The 22,621-nt window shown below is 44.6% G+C and overlaps 1 protein-coding gene across 1 annotated transcript in view; it reads left to right on the plus strand.

Annotated features, from left to right (window-relative positions):
* The first annotated feature begins 7,704 nt into the window (after positions 1 to 7,704).
* UHRF2 (ubiquitin like with PHD and ring finger domains 2) overlaps positions 7,705 to 22,621 on the plus strand; it is a 110,379-nt gene continuing 95,462 nt past the window's right edge. Inside the window, exon 1 of the mRNA XM_040357613.1 lies at positions 7,705 to 8,166. Coding sequence (XP_040213547.1) covers positions 8,014 to 8,166 — 153 coding nt within the window. The 5' untranslated portion in view covers positions 7,705 to 8,013. The remainder of the gene's footprint in view (positions 8,167 to 22,621) is intronic.

The raw sequence follows: 22,621 nt of genomic DNA on the forward strand, positions 1-22,621 counted from the left end.
GGCGGGGGGCTTATCAGAATCTGGAAGACCCATTTAACAAAGGGGACCCCCAGATCCTGGCCCCCCCTATGTGAATTGGTAATGGGGTACACTGTACCCCTACCATTTCACGAAGGAAGTGTAAATTCTTGTAAAAAAAACACACAGACACCGTAGAAAAAAGTCCTTTATTAATAAAAAAAAAAAAAAAAAAAATCCACTCTCGATCCGGCTCCCCGGTCCAACGTTGTTTGTATCCAGCGACAGGTGATCTTTCCGGTCCAGCGATGAGAAATCCATCCATCCAGAGCAGCATCGCCGACCTTCTCTCTCCGCTGGAAACATCCCAGCCGAATGATGCGGCCAGAGTTTTGACATTTCTTATATAGGGGAGGCGGGGCCACCCATCACGTGACCCCGTCCCCCTCTGGCGCACACTCTGCTACGTCACTGGGAAAGCCCAGACATTCCCCTTGCGTCAGAGGGGGCGGGGTCATGTGACGGGTGGCTATCTCATAGGGATACATGTATGTCCGTTTTTCATCCGTAAACGGATGGATGAAAAAGCGGACATACGGTACGCATATGTGAAAGGGGCCAACATGTCCTGTTTTAAAATTGCGCACGCTCGTGGAATAGCGACAAGCTACGTTAACCAGACACTTTCCCTTCCTGCCCTTCCTGTTGCATTTTGAATGACAATTGCGCAGTCATGCAACACTGTCCCCAAACTAAATTTTTATAATTTTCTTCCCACAAATAGAGCTTTATTTTGGTGATATTTGATCACCTCTGCGTTTTTTTATTTTTTACGTTATAAACAAAAAAGACCAACCATTTTGAAAAAAAAAAAAAAAAGATCCTGTGTAATATTGGGGGTAGTATAGGGGAGGGGTCCATTGTAATGATGGAGGGGGGTCTGGTGTAATGATGTTTTTTTTTGTGTGTGTTTGTTTTTTGATGTTGTAGTGGAGAGCTTTTTTTCTTGAATCATACTTACCTAGGTGGATGCAGCATCAGTCTGATTCTGCATCTGTTCCCGCCGGCTTTAAGGGTGAGAACTGAGCGATCAAACACCGCTGATCACTCGGTTCTCAGAGTCTCATGAGCAGAGAGCTGGCAAATGTCAGTCACTGCTGTGTGCTCTCACCCACTGGAGCGCTAGGTTGTGGAGGGGCCGGAACTGGCCAACTAAGGCTCTCAGTGGCTCGCTGAGAGGGTAAGCCAGGAGACGGTCCAGGCATGTGGGCGGATCCCGACTCCATACCTCCCAACTTTTATAGATGGGAATGAGGGACACCTACCAGCAAAAGTATGCCGGCATAGGACACACCCCTTGTCACGCCCCCTTAAAGGAGAATTGTACAAAAGAACAAGATTCGTTAAATCCATAAGTGCTTGTTTTACTACTACTATTACTTTATATTGGCTTTTGGAATTTACAAATACAGCAGTTTAGAAATCAGATGAAAGGTTTAGGGCTGGAAAACACTTTTTGATAGATAAAAAGTGTCTTTTATATACAACTCTATAGATCAGACCAAAATTAGGAGAATGAGGGACAGAGGGACAAATCAGGGACAGTCCCTCCAAATCAGGGACAGTCCCTTCAAATCAGGGACAGTCCCTCCAAATCAGGGACAGTCCCTCCAAATCAGGCACAGTTGGGAGCTATGCGACTCCATTGTTACGTTCTTGCCCCAGCCTGGACTGGCTCTGTGACACTTCAGCCCGCTGTCTGCTGAAAATGGGTCACAGAAGTGCAGAACAAACTGCACTTCTGTGATCCACAGAAGTACAGCCAAATGATCACCAGGCCTTCAGAAAAAAACTCAAGACCCACCTATTCTGAAGGCTAAATAGAAGGAAATGGATACCAAGCGCCTTGAGGCGATTCAGTTCGCATTTGTAGCGCTATACAAGTTTTTTCACTCACTCAAATGAGCTTTGGCTGTACTTCTCCTTTAACTACTACAAGTGTCTGCCTAAAATGCCAGGAGGGCGTACATGGACATCCTCCCATTCTCTCACTGCCTGCACACCCCCTGGGGTGCGCTCTGTTATCACCAAGTCCTTGGGACTTGGTTGAACACTGATCAAGGTAAAGGGCCAATCACAGCGGGCCCTTTACCATGTGATCAGCTGCCAGCCAATGAGAGCTGATCGCGGAAGTAAACAGAAGCTGGTTATCGGCTTTGTTTTTCCCCTCACACTGTTAGCGGTAAGAAAATAAGTAAGCCATTAACCGGCTTCTGTTAGAGGGACATCACTGCCTCATCATCAGTGTCACTTATCAATGCCACCTCTCAGTGCCGCCTATCAGTGCCCATCAATGCAGCCTCATCAGTGTCCATCAGTCAAGGAGAAAAATTACCTGTTCCCAGTGATCAGGAGCAGTGATCTCTGTCATGTCCCTGGCAGCCCATCCCCCCTACAGTTAGAACACACCTAGGGAACACATTTAACCCCTTGATCATCCCTAGTGTTAACCCCTTCCCTGTCAGTGACGTTTATACAGTAATCGGTGGCTATTTATAGCTCTGATCGGATATAATACCCAAACTTCCAGCCGTACAGTTTAAAGAGCCTTTAAGCCGACCCGGCGAACTGTAGGACAACTTGTGTTGTGGATCCCTCCTTAATAAAGTCACCAGGCCTATCCCGAGACATAAGCCTTCTGCTTGTCTCCTCCAGGGCAGGTTTTCCCCTGGTTTTCTTCATTAAGAATAGCTTCCTTTAATTACCTGTAACAGCTCAAGTGGCATCTCTGAACTTGTAGGCTTCCTTGGGTTGCTTGCAGGGCCAGATTAAGAACGTCATGGGCCTGGTGCTGAGGATTTTGGTGGGGCCTTTTATAAATAAATAATAAAAATGCAAACATTTTTGCTATAACAAATGAAATTAAAGAGAGAGAGGAAGGATGAGAGAGAGAGCGAAAGGGGATGAGAGAGGGGTGAGGGGTAAGGAAGGGAGGATGAGAGAGAAAGGGGGGAAGAGAGAGAGAGAGAGAGTATGCGCCTGAGCATGCGTGGGAATAACATGAACGCAGCTCGGGCCAAGTCAAGTGACCAAAGGCACAGAACCCAGAAGGAAGATCAGGTGAAGATGGAAGCACTCGGGCCCCGCCGGATTGATCACAGTGCAGCACTGGAGGGCTCCGTCTGATAATTTAAGTGTACCCTAATGTGCTTATATGTTGTGCATTCTTGTACATTGTGGCATAACCTACCTCAGGGCCTCTAAAAAGTAGTAATGTTAGCAAAGTGCATAGTTGCCAACATTTCAAAAATATTTTCAGAGACACTTTTTTGCTATATTTAGAGTAGCTGAGATCCCCTATGTTCCTCTCTATACATCAGAGTAGTAATCACAAAATTAAATAAGTACTAATAATGGTCAGAACAAATATGAGGACTGAGATTTCCTTTAGTTGAACTAACAAAAGTGTGCCCATTCTAGAGCTGGTAACATTGAGGATATTCAGTATAATTTTAAAGAACAGTTTTTGTGGGTAAGAGGCATAGGGGAGGAGTATGAACGGTATAAAAGTGGGAAGTATGTGCAAGTGAGGGAGAGGAATGTGGAGGGTCTAACAGTGGGCACTATGGAGTGCGAAGGGTATGGCAGAAGGCACTATGTACAGGAGAGGCGTGTGAAGGGTATGACAGTGGGCAGTATGCACAGCAGAGGAGTGTGGACGGTATGATACTGAGCAGTATGTACATGAGATGTGTGTGGAGGATATGACAGTGGCCAGTATGTACAGGAGAGGAGTGTGGAGGATATGGTGGGGGCAGTATGTACAGGAGAGGAGTGTGGAGGGTATGACAGTGGGCAGTATGTACAGGAGAGGAGTGTGGAGGGTATGACAGTGGGCACTATGTATAGGAGAGGAGTGTGGAGGGTATGACAGTGAGCAGTATGTACAGGAGAGGAGTGTGGAGGGTACGACAGTGGCCACTATGTACAGGTGAGAAGTCTATGACAGCGGGCACTATGTACAGGAGAGGAGTGTGGAGTGTATGAAAGTGAGCAGTATGTACAGGAAAGAAGTGTGGAGAGTATGACAGTGGGCACTATGTACAGGAAAGAAGTGTGGTGAGTATGACAGTGGGCACTATGTACAGGTGAGCAAGATGAAGAAATTTAGGAAGGAAAAATGTAAAGGTTTGTAGAGGAATGTTTAGGGACTGCGTAGTGGTTAAGCGGGCCATACATGGATTGAAATTACGCCAATTAGGCACAGACCAGCCAGCCATAGTCGATCTATGTATGGGCTAGCTGGTTTTACACAAGTCAACCTATTAACTGACTTGAGTACAACCAGCCTGTCAGGTTTTTCCCCAAACAATCAGTGCTGCCAGATATAGTTAGCAACACTGATCATTGTATTCACAGGCAGAACACAATAACACTGCATGAGTGATTCCCCCATCCACAGGTCAGCAGGTGAGAGGGTGTGTGGGGACAGGCTGAGGTGGCACTGGCTAGTATCAGAGCCAGATACACACAGGTTACATACCCTATTCCATAGGGTGTCTGCTAAATATATATATAGATATATATAATGTTTGAGGGTTCCGAGTAATTTTCTAGCAACAACAATGATTTTTACATGTAGGAGAGAAGTGTCAGAATTGTCCTGGGTGGCGAGGGGTTAATTACCATAAGTAATATACAAATAATTATTATAAGCACTGTGATCTCATCCTCCCAGTCTGGAGCAGAGTGTGTCAGTTTGTATTTATACTGGCCGCTCTGTATGTAGCTTCTGACCGGCTGCGCAAGTATCCCCGTATCTCCGGGACCATAAATGATAGCAGCCTCATATTTTAACCAGTGGTGGGGTTTTCATCTACCTAGCTCCCAAATGTGGGATCTCTGTGAGCCCCGGTCGCCGAGCTACAACCCTCGAAGTCGATCTTTTTTTGGGGGGGGGGGGGGGCAAATAGTCCTATCTTGAGAAAGGTTGCTTGATCAATAGTTATGGGGAGAGGGGGGAATGTGAATGTGTATATGTCACATGTACTTCATTTCATTTTGTAAATAATTACAATAAGCTATGTGGAGTATCTGTGGAAATAGAAGAATACTCTAGATAATCTGCACAGGTGGTTTAGTTGTTTATTATTATTTTAGTTTGTGTGTGACCGAGCCTGGGTATGCCCAATAGGCTCTGTATTGTATTGTTTGTTTTTTTATCTTGAAAATAACAATAAAAACAACTTAAAAAAAAATAAAAGAATAGCTTCCTTTGCTTAGATCAGAGGTGGCAAACACAAGGCCCCCTTTGCGCCGAATCTGGCCCGCCAGGCCTTGCTAAGTGGCCCGCACAGTGGCCTCCGGCTGACACCTGTTCGCTTCTCACTGTCAAGTCTCCCAAGAGTAAACATCCTCCCCCTCAGTCCCGCGAGCGGCACCAGCATGTGACAGCACATGCGTGCCCGTTGGTCTCCAAAAAGACAAGAATAAACAACTTCCGCTCTCTCCTCTTCAGTCCCTTCAGCGTGAAATCAGCTGTTGTGCAGTTACGTACGGCGCATGCGCTGTGCAGCTGGCACTATCTGACAGAACACCAGATTTTTTGTGAGCTGAGCCCCGCAGGAAACTCCACCACTGACAGCTATGCTGGGCCAGCCGGATATGTTTTTTTTTTCCCCCATCCAGCAGGCTGATGAAGAGAGGCAGTGTTGTGCTGAAAATTAAATTGTTTTGTTTTAATCATACATTTGTATTGATTGTACAAAGGGAAAGCACAACAAATTGAACTCAAAATACAGTGCAAATATCCATCTGTGACAATTCTTGAATACAGGTAAGGAATTGATTACATTTACTATCAGTGAGGGCACCACAATCTTCATCACTTAGGCCGCTTTCACACTGGGGCGCCAAGTGCGCCGGCGGTAAAGAAATGTTTTAGCAATTTTTAGCAGCACTTTACCTTCGCTTTTTCGGCGCTATTCGGCCGCTAGTGGCCAAAAAAGTGTTAAAACCACCAATGAGCAGGGGCACCTTAAGAGCGGTGAGTTTACCCCTCCTACAGCGCCTCTAAGAGGCAGCTAACAAGACTTATTTTACTGTCCTGCTAGCGCACTGCTCCGGTGTGTACTCTGTACATAACACGCTCCTGTACACTGCACTCAGTATGTAACACGCTCCTGTACCCTGCACTCTGTACGTAGCACGCTCCAGAACCCTGCACTCTGTACAGTGCGACTCTAGAGTGGATACATACAGTGGGGCCGAAAGTTTGGGCACCCCAGGTAAAAATTTGTATTAATGTGCACAACAAAGCAAAGGAAAGATGGAAAAATCTCCAAAAGGCATCAAATTACAGATTAGACATTCTTATATATGTCACGGTTATCCCCCCCCGCGATAACCGTGATTCACGTTAAATCCGACGATTGGCGACAACCCCCCCCCCCCCCCAACTTCTCCGATCCACGGAACACCCCCCCGCTCAACAACTTTGATCCATGGTAACCCCCCCGCTCAACAACTTCGTTTGGGGGGTATGCTCATTTGTCCCTCATTCTGAAGTTGAAAAGTTGGGAGGTATGGGATTGTTCTCAATTATCGTCTGGGAAGACCAGGTGATGTCAATCTCAAAGGTTCTAAATGCCCAGACTCATCTGACCTTGCCCCAACAATCAGCACCATGGGTTCTTCTAAGCCATGGGTCTTCAAACTACGGCCCTCCAGTTGTTCAGGAACTACAATTCCCATCATGCCTAGTCATGTCAGTGAATGACATCCTCCAATCCACGGGGATGTTAAAAAATGAGCCTGGATGCCGGGCGAGGTTCGGAGATTTCCGTCGGCAAGTTTGCGCCTGCGCAGTCCTTGAAGGAACTTTGTCGTTAGGGGAACCAGCGGGGGTTCACCCTATGAACGCAAACATTTTTTTTTTTTTTTTTTCTACCATAAAATCAGGCATTGTAGCGCGAGCTACAGTATGCCTGTCCCGATTTTTTTTACCCCCGTACTCACCTTGTACTCGTACATCGAAGATACCGGGGAATGGGCGTGCCTATGGAGACGGAGGATGATTGACGGCCGGCTCTGGCGCGTCACGCTTCTCCGGAAATGGCCGAAATAGGCTTGGCTCTTCATGGCGCCTGCGCATAGCCTGTGCGCAGGCGCCGTGAAGAGCCGAGACCTACTCCGGCTGTCTTCGGGGAGAGTGACGTGCCAGGGCCGGCCGTCAATCATCCTCCCTCTCCATAGGCACGCCCATTCCCCGCGGGAGCCGAAATCTACAATGTACGATTACAAGGTGAGTCCGGGGTTAAAAAAATCGGGACAGGCATACTGTAGCTCGCGCTACAATGCCTGTCTCGATGGTAAAATCATGTGAGTGAGGGTGAACTACCGCTTTAAGGACAAGTCACCGGCACTGGTACTGGGCCTTCGGCGAGCAACTGGGGTGGCATTTAACCCACTGCTCAGGTGCCCGTTTTTATCGCTGCTTGTGAGAAAGCATGCCAACGTGCGCCCCCAAACATAAAAAAAACAAAAACATAGGGGCACCCCTCTCCTCCCTTGTATTAATGAATAAATGGAAAGACAATTGCACAGAGGACACGTGTGGTGTACAGGAAGGGAGAGGAGAGTACACACGTGATCCATGCCCCCCTCTGCATGCTGCTGTGTGAGAAGAGGAAGCATGCACCGGAGAAGTGGGCGTGGCCGAGCCTCCTGTGTCACGAGGGCCAGCCCCGGAGTGATTTCGCGAGATTTTCGCTTGGCGCCGTGACCCCCCATGTGAGAGCAGCAGCTCCTAGTAAACACTCCCAGGGCTGCTCAGACATGGCTACCCGGCGCGTACACTGCTAGACAATAACAACAACATCATCGCCAGTGTGTGAGTTGCTCAGTGAAGCATCGTCAGATCCGTCGGCGCAGCCTGCACCCCGCACCCCCGATCGTCAGCCTGTCTTTGTTTTGCTGCTGGGGGCGGCTGTCATTGGATGCCCTAAGACGGTAAAGCAGGTGATTGTTGTGTATCCGATCGTCCGATCTGCAACGATGTGGATCCAGGTGAGGACCATAGACGGCACGGAGACCCGCACGATTGATGACCTGTCTCGGCTCACCAAGATCGAGAGCCTCCGGTTAAAGATCGAGGAGAGTTTTAACGTCAGCCCGGACAGACAGAGGCTCTTCTACCGGGGCAAGCAGGTAATGTGCAGAAGATATGCCCTGGGGGCACTGCCACCGGTGTGTGTGCATTCCTACACTGCATGACAGCCAGGCCACCTACCAACACCTGCCCATGCTGCACACATCTCACCATCCCTTCCACAATAAACACAAACCCATGCCTCTCACCCCCCTTCCCTTTATTTTATTAATCAGACAAGCACATGCTTCCTTTTTAACGTACACAAGATTTCTATAGCGCCAACCTATACCACAGCGCTGTACAAAAAAAGGGGAGACGCTACGAATACAAGCGAGCTTACTTTTAACAAGATCGTCTTTCGACCCCTCCCCTACAGCGTTGTTTATGCTCCCCGATCGTTAAACGTCTTTCCTAGAGAAATCATCCTGCGATTTAATCTCATCTGCGGAATAAAATGTCGTGTGTTAGTTCTGCCCTCTAAATAAACGATCGTTCCTGCCTGGGGAAAAAAAAATAAAAAAAATTCAACGACAAGCGTGAGCCCCATTCGTTGTGTGCTAGACATCTACTGTTACTTCCTTTCTGGAAAGGCCTAGAAGACGTAACTTGGCATGCAGACACGCAAGTACTTTGCTGGCGGAGAGGCCTGTCATGCTCTCGGTTGAGCCTGAGAAAAAAAAAAAAAGCTTTTATACGTGAAGAAGTATTTGGTAGGCGAATGTAACGCCGTCCAATTGTTCTCAACGGATGCGTCATTTGTATTTTAAAAACGATCCGTTCACGCAGTTTAGGCTTGCAAGCGGTGTTCAAGGTTGTCGGTTCACGCCACTGTCTAGTACAAAGAGAGCTGGAAGGGAGCGTAGCATGGATATAGCCTCACTTTGGGCGGTGAGCCGATAAATCCCGGCAACTTTGCCTGTCACGTTTTCAGATTTTGCTAGTTTTTACCGATCTGATTGATATTTAACCTATATAGAGAATGGTCTTTTTTTATTTATTTTTTAATAAGAGCAGCAAGGCAAATGACCGTAACCCCTAGCAACCATTGGGCATGTTTCTTCTAGTGTCGTGGCGCCGCTGTGATGTTTAACGGACTACAAACATATGTTTTGGAGCAGGATTTGTTTAGCTGCTGTCAAATTTTATGAAGTGTAACCCGCCTCTGATTTTCTCAAGAGCCCGCTGGAAAGCGCTATGTGCAAATAAGGATCCTGTTCGACATGTTGTCCTGTTAGCATTGCTCGCAGCGTGATTCAATTAGCATGCAGGAATCTGTCCACAAGCTCCAAAAGCCACTAAGCTGTGGCTCCCCCCCCCCTCCACCATGTGACTCTCAATGAACAATGCAATCTGAAAGACCGAGTTCACATGGGCCCCCGGATGCAGAAGTGCCTCCCAAACGTCATCCTCCTGGCGTAGAAATGCTTTTTTAGCAGGCGAAGAGGGTCGGTGAAAGTTGGTGGCCTGGTGTAGGCACACATCCTGTAGGCCAGCACAAAATTATCTCCCCGCTAAGTGCTGCAGTGGGCTTGAAAGTAGTTGTAAAAGCTGAAAGTATTTTTATCTTCATATTCTTTATGCATTAAGGTTAAAAAAATAAAAAACGTGTGCAGCCCCCCTCCCCCATACTAACATGAGACCCTTCTCGATTCAGCAATTTGCACAGGAGCCTTGGCTGTCCTGAGTGTCTCTGTTTTCATTGTCTGATACAGAGCAGAGGGAGCCATTGGCTCCCACCACTGTCCATCACAGCCAGTGAGCCAATGAAGCGAGAGCAGGGGGCAGAGCCGAGCTGCGGCTCTGTGTTTTATAGACGCAGGGCTCAGGCGTAAGCACGCACCAGTGCTCACACAGCAAGTGGTTTGCTATTGGGGGCACTAGTCGAGGGGGAGGAGCCAGGAGTGTCGGCTGGGGACATAAGGAGAATCGGGGTTGCTCTGTGCAAAACCATTGCACAGAGCAGGTAAGTATAACAAGTGTGTGTGTGTGTTTTTTTTTTTTTTTCTTCTCCAGCTTCCCTATGTACCAGTATACCATTAAAGTGATACTAAAGCTAAAAATGTGTTTACCCTAATGTATTCCTTGCATTAAGCTAAAAAAGTTATCTATTTCTCTGCTCCCCACTTTCCTCTTCACACAGCACTCAAGCAGGAGCCATTGGCTCCTGCTGCTGTCATTCAAATGTGGGGACGTGGCTTAGGCCCGCTTTGTATGTCTATGGAGCCCGGGTCCTTAGACACTGTGTGCCTCCTATAGCAAGCGGCTAGCTATGGGGACACGTGAAGAAGGGGAGGAGCCAGGATCGCTGCCGGGGGACCCGAGAAGCAGTGGATCGGGGCTACTCTGTAATACCACTGCATAGAGCAGGTGAGTATAACATGTTTGTTTTAATGAAGAAAAAAAAATGGACTTTAGTAATACTTTAACCACTTTATGCCTGCACTATAGCAGTTAAAAAAATAAAAACTCCAGTGTTGATTAAATACCACCAAAAGAAAGCTCTTTGTTTGAAAAAAATGATAAAAATTTCATATGGGTACAGTGTAGCTTGACCGTGCAATTGCCATTCAAAGAATGACAGCGCTTAAAGCTGAAAATTGGCTGGGGGCTGAAAGGGGGTAAATGTGTCCAGTAAGCAAATGGGTTAACTGCTTGCCGACCAGCGCACGACGATATACGTCGATAGCATGGCTGGCTCGAACAGGCAGAAGGACGTACCTGTACGTCCCCTTTAAGATCGCGGTATTGACACGCGCCCGTTGCAAGCTCTGTGAGCCTGACCGCGGGTCCCGCGGACTCGATCGCCGTGGGGATACCCACAGTCGTCTCATGGTAAGGAAGAACGGGGAGATGCTGATGTAAATCAGCATCTCCCCGCTCTGCCTAGTGACAATGACAGTGATCGCCGCTTCCTGTAATCGGAAGCGCTGATCACTGTCTTGTCACGTGTAGCCCATACCCCCATCAGTAAGAATCACTCACTAGGGCACACTTAACCCCTACAGCGCCACCTGGTGGTTAACCCCTTTACTGCCAGTGTAATTTTCACAGTAATCGGTGCACTGATCGCTGTAAAAATGACAATGGCCCCAAAATGTGTCAAAAGTGTCCGATGTGTCCGCCATAATGTCGCAGTCACAATAAGAATCACTGATCGCCGCCATTGCTAGTAAAAAAATAAATAAAAAAAAATTAATACAAATGCCATAAAACTATACCCTATTTTGATTCCAAAAAAGAGGGGGGATAGAAGAAGGGCAAAAGAGGGCAGGAGAAATGGAGTTGCGAGAAAAGAGAGGGAGAAGAGGGATTAGATAGATTGAAGAAAGAAGGGAGGAAGAAAACGAAAAAATTGGAAAGAAACGTAAGGATAGCACTCACATGGGCCGCATCTGTAAAGTATTAAAGAGAAAAAACAATATCTAACGAGTGGACATTGATGGTCAGACTTTTAGGCCAAGGAAGTAGGTTAAAAAAGTTTAATTTAATAGCATATAGATACAAAACAAATACAGAATAATATTACAAAAAATTGTTATTATTAGCCACTGTATATTCCTCAGAAGTCGCCAACGCACGTTTCGCCGTGGGGCTTCTTCAGGACGAAGACGAGGAATGCATGTTTAGCAGAAAAACAGATTTGTATCTGTAATGATACAGTATAAAGGGTTAATAACATATATATGTAAATGTTATTAACCCTTTATACTGTATCATTACAGATACAAATCTGATTTTCTGCTAAACATGCATTCCTCGTCTTCGTCCTGAAAAAGCCCCACGGCGAAACGTGCGTTGGCGACTTCTGAGGAATATACAGTGGCTAATAATAAAAAAATTTTGTAATATTATTCTGTATTTGTTTTGTATCTATATGCTATTAAATTAAACTTTTTTAACCTACTTCCTTGGCCTGAAAGTCTGACCATCAATGTCCACTCGTTAGATATTGTTTTTTCTCTTTTATACCCTATTTTGTAAAGGCTATAACCTTTGCGCAAACCGATCAATAAGCGCATATTGCGATTTCTTTTTTCTTTTTTTTCTTTTACCAAAAATTTGTAGAAGAATACATATCTGCCTAAACTGAGGGAAATTTTTATTTTTTTCATATATTTTTTATATATTTTTGGGGGATATTTATTATAGCAAAAAGTAAAAAATATTGCTTTTTTTTTCCAAATTGTTGCTCTATTTTTGTTTATAGCACAAAAATAAAAATCGCAAAGATGAACAAATACCACCAGAAAGCTCTATATGTGGGGAAAAAAAGGATGTCAATTTTGTTTGGGAGCCATGTCGCACGACCGCGCAATTGTCAGTTAAAGTGACAGTGCGGAATCCCAAAAAGACCTCCAGTCTTTAAGCTGACAAATGGTCTGGGGCTCAAGTGGTTAATGTACCTCTGTTGCAGAAAAAACAGTTTTCTTAAAACAATGCCTTACCCTAGCCTCTGGTGTGTTCCATAGTAAAGTTCATGACCTCCTGGTATGTACATTTTGGATGTAAAAACTGTTAAGATACAGTTAACCAGCTTACCTCAGCACACATAACCTGCACCCACCCTGCCGCAGTATGGAGACCACTGCTCTAGACATAAATGAGAAATTAAAGGGGTTGCAGCTAGTGCATTGTTGGTTCACTTACCTTTTCATTCGATTTCCCTTCTAAATGTTTTTTTTTCTATGCCTGACGTTCACAGCGTCTCCCCGCAGGGATGTATTCCCAAGGGAGGGGGCGAGCATGCTGACTAACCCCCAGCCAGAACGGCTCGGATGATGGGGGCAAGCTTATTGAGGAGAAACAGGAAGTGCGAAAGTCAGAAAATTAAACTAACCTTTACAACCCCTTTAACCCTCAGTGTGGGCACAGTGGTGTTAAATGATGCTGTTCAAATGCCTTGATTTTTTTGCACAGTGCTAAAATGGGAAATGATCACTTCTGACGCTTTGCAACTACACCTTAAAAGAGAAGTATGGTTCTATTTTTTTTTTTTATTCTTCAGAATCCTACTTTCCTAGGGGAATGCAGCACCGGTCCACCTGCTGGCTCGAAGCCTTAGCCCCCGTTCACACCTAGGCGTATATACGCCTGTAGTGCGACACCGCTGCACCCCCGAGACGCTGGAGGGATGATTTAACATGCACCTCTATGGAGATGGTTCACATCTCCACGCCGAACGCCGTACGCCTGCCGCCTGAAAAAAAGTCCCGGACCTTTTTTTCAGGCGGCTTTCGGCGTTCGGCATAGGAGATATGAACCATCTCCATAGAGGGGGTGAGGCTGCATTCACAATCGCGGCGTTTTGTCGCCGCAAATCGTGGTACAAAATGCTGCAATTTGTCGCCGCAATTCGCGGGACAAAACGCAGTGATTTTGTACGCCTAGATGTGAATGCAGCCTGAGAACTGATTGACCAAACACGACCTATCGCTTGGTTCTCAGAGCTCTCTGAGCAGAGAGCTGGTGACTGTCGGTAACGGCTGTCTGCCCCCCGACACTCACTGGGGTGCTGGGCTTTGGAAGTAGGTTGCTCACTGAGAGGCTGAGCTAGGTGTTGGTCCAAGCATGTGGGCGGATCCCAACTTCATTGTTGCAATATTGTCTGAGCCTGGACTGGCTCTGTGACGTCAGCTGACAGTGGGCTGCAGCCCGCTGTCTGCTGAAAACAGGTCACAGGAGTTCAGAACAAACTGCACTCTTGTGATCCACAGACGTACAGCCAGTCAAGCTTTGGCTCGTACTTCACCTTTAAACACACTGTAAATGTCTTGGGTGTGTATATGGCATGTTATAGTAGAAGTGAATGGAGGCAGTTGCAAAGCATCAACACCTGCCGAACTCTGCATTCAGTATTATTTTTGCAGCAATTGTAAATTGCGTTTGATAGGCGCCTTACTTAATGCCTGTGTGAACAGGGCCTTACACTTGCTTAGAAAAGCTAAATGCAGGAGAAGTTATCTGGAAAATATAAACAACTTTTTGTCTTTATTTGCTTTCCAGTGGGTTCAGCCCTTTGACGTGTTTCGAATTTCTAATTGGATTCTGGGAGCACAGAATTCTAAATGCATCTAAACTGATCATACCTAAATAAACCGTGTCCATCAGCTCCATTGTAAAATCATTACTTGCCTTTAGAAATGTCCTCTGAATGCATGGAAATGCAGGGCTGACTGTCCGTGTGAATGAGGCCTTAGAAATACATACCATGTGCTCCCTTTTAAAGCTCATGAGAACGAGGCCTAAATGACGACAAAAGGCCTATGACAATTTCTATCTTCTATAAACCATGCCGTGTACAAACTGATGTTTTCTATGTGAACATTGATTATATATGTCATAAATCTGTCCCATTCTGTTTGGTATATAAAGTGTAAATTGGCCTTTTCCCTTTTTAGTTTTTGTGTGTTAGTGAAATGTTGTTTTGTGTGTGTGGTGTTTTTTTTTTTTGTTGTATCAGTTTTCTAAATGTCTGTCCTTGGGTTAGAGTATTAAAAATCACATTTTGATAGAACTGAAACCTGACAGTTGGCTGGATTTCTTTTTTTGGAATGTTTTTATTATGAGTTTCTAATTGGTCTCTGAGAGGACGTGAATGTTTCTGTGGAGAAATTGGTCCTGGACGGTGTTTTTCCTGTGCTTCTATTTTATCTGCAGTCTATTTTGTTTTTCTCGTGTGTTGCAGTCTGCACTATTCATGAAAGGCATCTGGCGTAGTATGGCTTCCCGCCCCCTCACATTACAGCATGTTTTGGTTCTGTGATCACAATACTGCTCTGTTTTGTTACTCAAACTTTCATCTGATGCATGGGAAGTAGTAGTTGTACTTTTTTTTTTTTTTTTTGGGTGACGGTTGGAGTACGCGGTTCTAAGTAGTTGTACTTTTATTTGCCTTTTTGTTATGTGTTGTATTTGTGTGGTGTGTTTTTTTTTTCCCCCCCATAATCTGGTGAGTCTTTAATGATTTATTTAGTGATATTTTCTTGTTTAGGGCACTGGGAATGTAATCCTGGTACACCCCCATAGTTGAGCATAGTTGGACAACTTTTTTTTATTTATTTATTTTTAAATGCGGTTTTTGTATTCTTTTTTTTTTTTTTACCTTTTTTTTTTTTTTTACCTTTTTGTACCACCAATTTTTAGTAAAGGGACAGAATGAATTTTTAGCACCCTAAACATTTAAATGGAAGAACCTGGGGAACAAAAAGTATGTGTGCATGCTTTTATTTTTTTAAACTCCCCATTGAAGTGGTTGTAAATTCTTGCATTAATCCAAGTGCAGTGACTGGTTTTAGGTGAAACGCAGAGATAAGAAAATCCTCCTACATAGGTTGCCGCTGTCTATCTGCAATTTTTTTCCCTCTACAGCTGTTTAAAAGTCAAGAATTTTATAAAGCTTGTCTGAGAATTCAGAGAGTGGAGAGCTGAAGTTACTCCTGTAGAGCTCAGTGAGGAGAGCTCTGAGAGCTGATTGGACGAAAAGGGACACACCCCTCTTTACACAGGAACAGAGCTGAGGCTGTCAATTAGCTGGTGGTCCCTCCCGTCACCATTGTTCTCTTGGTGTCAGGGAAAATGATTCGTGCTGATGGCAGGGGAAGGCTTTACCATCCAGGGATTTTAAATCCCAGCGGCTTTCTCATCTTCTCCAGTGCTGACAGGACGGGCTAGGCGGGCCCTGATTGGTCAGAGCCGACCAATTGGAATGCTTCCTAAATGTACCTCGTAAAGATATGTTATAGGAGATTAAGCCACCGAGATTTAAAATCCCTGGACTGGTGAAGTGGCGACCAAATTGTCACAGCAGGTAATCGTGGGACTTGTGTATAGCGGGACCGGGGGGCATTTCTGTAAAGGTGAACTTGCCCTTTAAAGTCTGTTGGGCCAAAATGCTCAATTATGCCCCTTAGAAGCTCATTCACTTTTTCGAGCTTCATACAACAGAGGACAAGGGACACCTTGCTCACATGTGAACAGAACCTTTGGGAATAATGGGATTCTTTATCTTGTTGGACTTTGGGAATCGCATAACAAAAAGCTCAGGTGCGAATGACGGATTACCCCAATTTTGAGGGACCTTGGTTAAATGACACATAATGTACTATACAGGTTTTTTTTACTACTTTTATCCAGGGCCTGGTGGACCTTTTAATTTTAAAGGGTATGTAAACCCTACATTTATGAAAAGAGAGAGAAAATATATATATATATATATATATATATATATATATATATATATATATATATATATATATATATATATATATATATATATATATATATACACACACATACACATACACACACACATACACATACACATACACATACACATACACATACACATACACATACACATACACATACACATACATACACACACACGGAGCGGCCAAGATTCACTCATCTATAGGCAGGCTGATTTATCCAAGTTTATCCGCAGATTGACTTGGGTACGACCAGCCTGTTGGATCTTTAGCATGCGATTATAGCCGCTAGCCACTGTGTTCTCCCGGCAAGGATGGTTACCCACACCCCCTGCTGGGAGTACACAATGACTTCACGGGAGGAATTCGCACAGTGTTGATGGGGGAATCGACAGATTTTCTTTCCTGCAACTCGTGGCAGGCTAACAATTCTAAATCACTGTCTTGGAATTAGTAGCAACATTGTCGCCCTACTTTGTGTACTCCCTTTTTGACTGATAAGGTCTACCAGATAGGCAGTCCAAAGGCCAACTAAATGAGGTCACACAGCAGGATGACCACACTACTTGTAATTGTCAGGCAGGGCTTAGAGCTGTCGGCCAGAAACAGAAAGCGCTGTTAGGATCTTGAGGTAAAATATATTGCAATAGATTGGCAAACATTTGCATGAGAAAACTGTATACAGATAGATTTAGGGTTTACATGCACTTCAATTTATATTCCCCTGTAATGCAGGGTCTTTAAACATTAGCACTATATTTCCTTCAGTGCTCTTTGCTAAAATAACACATGATGTGTAATGCGGCCATATACAGGGCTTCCATAGTGTCAACACGTCAGTATTGCTACTTTGTTGTTGGTGCATAAAAAACACTGCATTTTAGATGCATGTTTTCTGCATTAAACAAAGGTCCTTGCTGGCAGGGCTACATGAGCCTGCATAAAATATATGCTTAACGTACTCACGTTTACATGCCAAAAATCTGCAGGTCTACATGCAGCGCCATTCTCCTATGTAGAGGCCGCTGTATGTATGGGCTCATTGATTTACTAAAGCGCTGCATTCCGATGCATACAAAACTATCTGCTGTGCTGATCTAAACAGTGTTTTTTTTTTTTTTTTTGTCTTTCTGCCTGTGTGAATGGGCTCCTAGGCCCACCTTTTTCAGCATAGAAATTCCTCTGCTGGTTTTATTCATTCTCTCCCAAGCCCCCCCCCAATAGTAGCAGCATGTGCGCTGTAATCCTGAAGGCAGCAAAACAGTACTGCAGTCAAGCTGCACAGCCAAGTGGCGTTTTATTTATTCAGGATTATATTCTAATCGGCAAACACAACAGCTACTGTTAAACTATTTTAATTTAATGTCATAATTAAAATTGCATGTTGATCTTGTAAAAAAAAAAAGTAGAGAAAAAGCTTAAAATAAAGGGGACTTGAAATAAAATTGCTAACCTTTGAATCTCCCATAACTGAATTGTATTGCCTTATGCAGGTTTTTATTAATGTATGAATAATGCTTAACCAACCATACTTGCATATGACCATTAACCTTTCTGTATTTAAATGTTGAAGAATCCGTCCTTCCTGTTGTGCGCACATTCTTCCTTGACATTCTCTACATCATCGGGATGCCGATGAGGAACTCTGAATTTTGAGATGGCGTTGTCACTTCTCCGCCATTCATAACCCTGCGAGAAGAACATGTCTCGTTTTTAAATAAATGGGCTGTCATTTTCTGTGGCCATGTCTGGAATTATGCAGCAGTGAAGCCTTCGGGGAACATGGCGCTGAATTACAACAGCGGGCAAATTTTAAGGGCTGTGTTGAAGTTAAAGTAGATGTAAACTCTCACTGTATAAAATATACATTGCTAAAGCCTTATGTATCCTAAACCAATTGCCTATTTTTTTTTTTCTTAATAAATACAATTTTCACTTTTAAATCCTTGTCTTTGCATCTCAGCGCTGTTGATCTGCTCAAGCTTCTTCTGTCTACATGTACCCATTTTAGCTTTTACTGCACATTAAACCTCAGGGTAGCGTTTGTATTGGTGACCATGGAGCAACATGCCTGCTCAGTGTCGACACCATCACTTGTAGTCTCTATTAACAGCCCTCGCATATTATGACAACGGGGATCAATGGAAAGACAGGGACAGAGTATTGTCACCATACAACAGTAACTGCCTGAACAATTACTCTGGAATGCTCTACCCCAATCTGTCCGACTATCTTTTACTTTGTCCGCTTTCAGACGATCCCGGAAAACGCATCTCTTTAGAGAAGCCTATCTGGCCCCCACCCGCCGTGAGCTCCGTGACTCCGACTGCGGGTCTCACGGACTTGATGGCTGCGGGCATACCCGCAATCGTGTCACGGTGAGGAAGAAGGGGGAAATGCTTATGTAAACAAGCATTTCCCCAGTCTTCCTAGTGACAGGACGGTGAACACAGCTTCCTGTAATCGGAAGCAGTGATCGCTGTCCTGTCACACACAGCCCATTCCCCCCCTACAGTTAGAAGCACTCACTAGGGCCCACTTAACCCCTACAGCACCACCTAGTGGTTAACCCCTTCACTGCCAGTGTAATTTTGCACAATAATCAGTGCAATTTCATAGCACTGATCGCTGTATTAATGACTGGTCCCAAAATGGCGTCAAAAGTGTCCGATGTGTCCGCCATAATGTCAGTCACGATAAAAATCGCTGATCGCCGCCATTGCTTGTAAAAATTTTTTTTTTTTATAAAAATGGCATAAAACTATCCCCTGTTTTGTAGACGCTATAACTTTTGCACAAACCGATCAATAAACGTCAATTTTGTTTGAGAACCACGTCGCACGACCACGCAATTGTCAGTTAAAGCAATGCAGTGCCGAATCGCAAAAAGTGGTCTGGTCTGACCAGCAAAATGGTCCGGGGCTTAAGTGCTTAAAGTGTATTGTATTTGTACTGTCTACCCTCAAATTGTAAAGCGCTGCATAAACTGTTGGTGCTTTATAAATCCTGTATAATAAGGACCTCAATGGCATGACCAGTAGGTATTTATAAAAAAAAAAAAAAAAAGATTAGATGTGTACACTAACAAGTATGCTAAATATTATAAAAATCGGTTTTCCATAGAATTACATTTCCCTCAGCATTAACTACTTTCAGTCCAGCGTACGTATATAAACATCCTGGATGAGAAGCGGTTATACCAGGACCATGGCATGGCTGCATTATTATTATTTATTATTATTATTATTATTATTATTATTATTATTATTATTATTAATAATATTATTTATGCTGGCCATCGGCTTTTAAGTAAATGTTATCTACAGTCGCCCAGTCACTTTTTACCAGGCTCAGAAGGCCTCTCCCATTTTACTGGGGAGCCTGAGACTGCTGCATATGGTCAGATCGGCTACCCCGTATCTTTCCTTGGGAGAATCGCAACAATTAGGATGAATGTCTTATTCATCCGTCTCGTGCACTCTGTATTGTAAAACCTAAACAGTTTGACAAGTTACAAAGTGATGATATTTGATTTATTTGGCAGGACAAGCAACCTAGATTTTCGAGAGAGGATTCTTTATCTTTACCAACCCCAAGGGGGTATCGGCCTATCTAATTTTTGGCTCTACTTTTCTGTCCGTTAGATTATTCCAACTGGCCCAGTGGCATATTGTTCCCTCCCATGGATTCAATTTAAAACCTGTTCAGTACACCTGTATAATGTTCTGTGTCTTTTGTGGACTTCCTCTATCTTATCAAGCGTTGGCCACATGTAATACCTCGGTCTCTCACTCCCTTCGCCTCGGGTCCAGTTACTAAACTGCATTTGGTTTGTCTTTCCCCAGCCTCCTCTTTTTCCATTTCCCCCAGCTTTTCCAATTGATCAACAGTTCTTTTGGTGGAAGGCTAATCGTTTGGTTAAATTGGACACATTCTCATCGGCTTTCATAAAATTTGCAAAACTCCAACGTTTGATGGCCACCTCCAATCATGAATATCTACGATACCCTAGACATTTTGTATGCTCCTAGTTATGCCCTTAACCCTACCTCTCCTCCTAAAACCTTTTACTGAGCAGACTTGTAGTTCCACCCCTAGAGGAAAAGACCTAATTTCTCATCTTTTGTAGCTTCATGGTTGGCACCCTACCTCCCTGAGTCCCTTTTTATGAACGCAAATGGGAAGAGGATTTTACTTTACAATGTATCCAAATCTTGTGGAGTGCAATCTCCCGGGCCTGTACACGATACCTCACTGTTAGGGAAACAGCAATCAAGTTTCTAACCAGATGTTATAACCTGGTTTGTATCCATGCCACCTTCTCGAACTCCTCAATTTTGTTTTTGTGGTTGCCCAGCCCGAGGCACGGAACGAGGAAGGGGAAATTTGGGACTTTAAATGAGGTGTATGAGTATAGCACCTCCATCCCTGGTTCAGACACATAAAATAAAAAATTTGAAATTTGGGACCTTGAGTGAGGCTGCAGACATGGTACGGGTGAAAAAAAGGGGTACATATTTATTCATCATAAAATGCAAAACATGTGTCAACATCCAGAAAACATGTAAACGAAACAATTTCAAATAAATGACATTACTTCATATTAAAACACATAAATATGTGCATCTTTAGTAAGAGAAACAGGGATACAGCAGTGCATAACCAGGTGCCACATGATGATCTGCATTGATTGATGAATGCATAGAATGAGTATACATGTGTACAGATGTCATATTAACAGTGATAGCGAAATGGTTACAAATGTGAAAAGCTGGTAAAAAGCATAAGGGGTACAATTCATCAAATATAATGTCATAAAGGCATATATAGCATCCCTAAATAATTTTATGCAGCCCGAGGCACATTGCATCATATGGTTTGGCCCTCTCAAGTTTTGCAACCTGTGTGGCATAGGATTTCTAATGTCTACCAAGATTGTGGGTGGCCTGCTCAATTCGGTGTCCTCTGTGTTTGCTTTTTATCTCTATTCCCGGTGCTTCACTCCAAGAACGCCTTATCCACACTGTCTGTGTTGCAACAATTTGGGCAATGGCCCTTCCAAGGTAGTTCCATTTTCTCTTATTGATGGAGTGAATTCTATGCATGCGGCCAAAAGGAATTGACAAGGGGGTGTTACGCCCCAGGTGCCACATGTGTGTCACCCTTTTGCCCTTGTCAGAGTCCTCCCCCTACCTCTTCCTCTCCTTGTGATGCTTCGTGGGGATCTCACGCTGTGTCACAGTTTGTTACAGGGCCGCCTGGTGATTTAAATCAATGTCCTGCCTCCTAGACTGCCTCTTGTGATAGACGGCACGCTGATCCAAAGCTGGGAAATTATATCAGTGTGACGTGTGCCATAGTAGCAGATCTAGGAGGTGGGACTTTGTTTTTTTTTTAACAGAAATACATTTTATTAGACAAATCAGCATTACATTACAGATGCGTCACAGAAATTCCATCAATGCAAAAATCAGTGTCGGGAGCATACATCACTTCCAGGGGCAGAACCCAAGTAATCGGTAGCAAGTGAGGATTGGGTAAATATCAAACATACATAACTAGTATTTCTTCACAGTTACGCCAGAGCTACTTCAAATAACCCTTAACAGTAGCATAAAGGGGGGGAGACCAAAACGGCAACCGTCGGGGGGGGGGGGGGGGGGGGTCAAATGTCCGGCACATCCAGTCTGGAGGGGGGGTCAAGGGCAGCGCTGGTCTCCATCCAGGTAGACCAGATTTTGTTGAACTTCACCGGGCACTGTCTATTCACTTAAGTCTACATGTACAAGGGCAGGACTGAATTTGCCGAGCGCTGCCAGGAAGCATGGGGGGGGGGGGCCAGATTTCCATTTCAGCAGAATTTCTCATGAAATAGGGAGAAGGTCAGGTGTAGTTTACAGTACCTATCCCCTGCCACGTCCTCCAGATGGCTCAATAACAGAACTGTCGGGTTGACTGGTTGTCCCAATTACATCAGTCAGCCTGGAGGCAACAGCTGTCCAATATGGCCGGAGTTTTGGACACGACCAGACCATATGCCAGAACGTACCTATTTCCTGTTTGCACCGTTGACAATTGGGATCCCGTACCGGTAGATACAGGCCGGCCCCTGCGCGGTATTGTAGGCCCTGTGAAGAAATGTAAACTGTATAAACCTGTCCTTCGCGGCAATCATAGAGGGAATGTACGAGGAGATGCAGTCCTCCCACCCCTCCTCGTCCAAGGACGGTATATCGGCCCTTCACTTATCCCAGGTTTTAGTAAGTTTGGTGTCATATGCCACAGTGAGATACAGGTACAGGGA

This window comes from Rana temporaria, chromosome 1 (genome assembly GCF_905171775.1).
Source record: "Rana temporaria chromosome 1, aRanTem1.1, whole genome shotgun sequence".
NCBI lineage: Eukaryota > Metazoa > Chordata > Amphibia > Anura > Ranidae > Rana > Rana temporaria.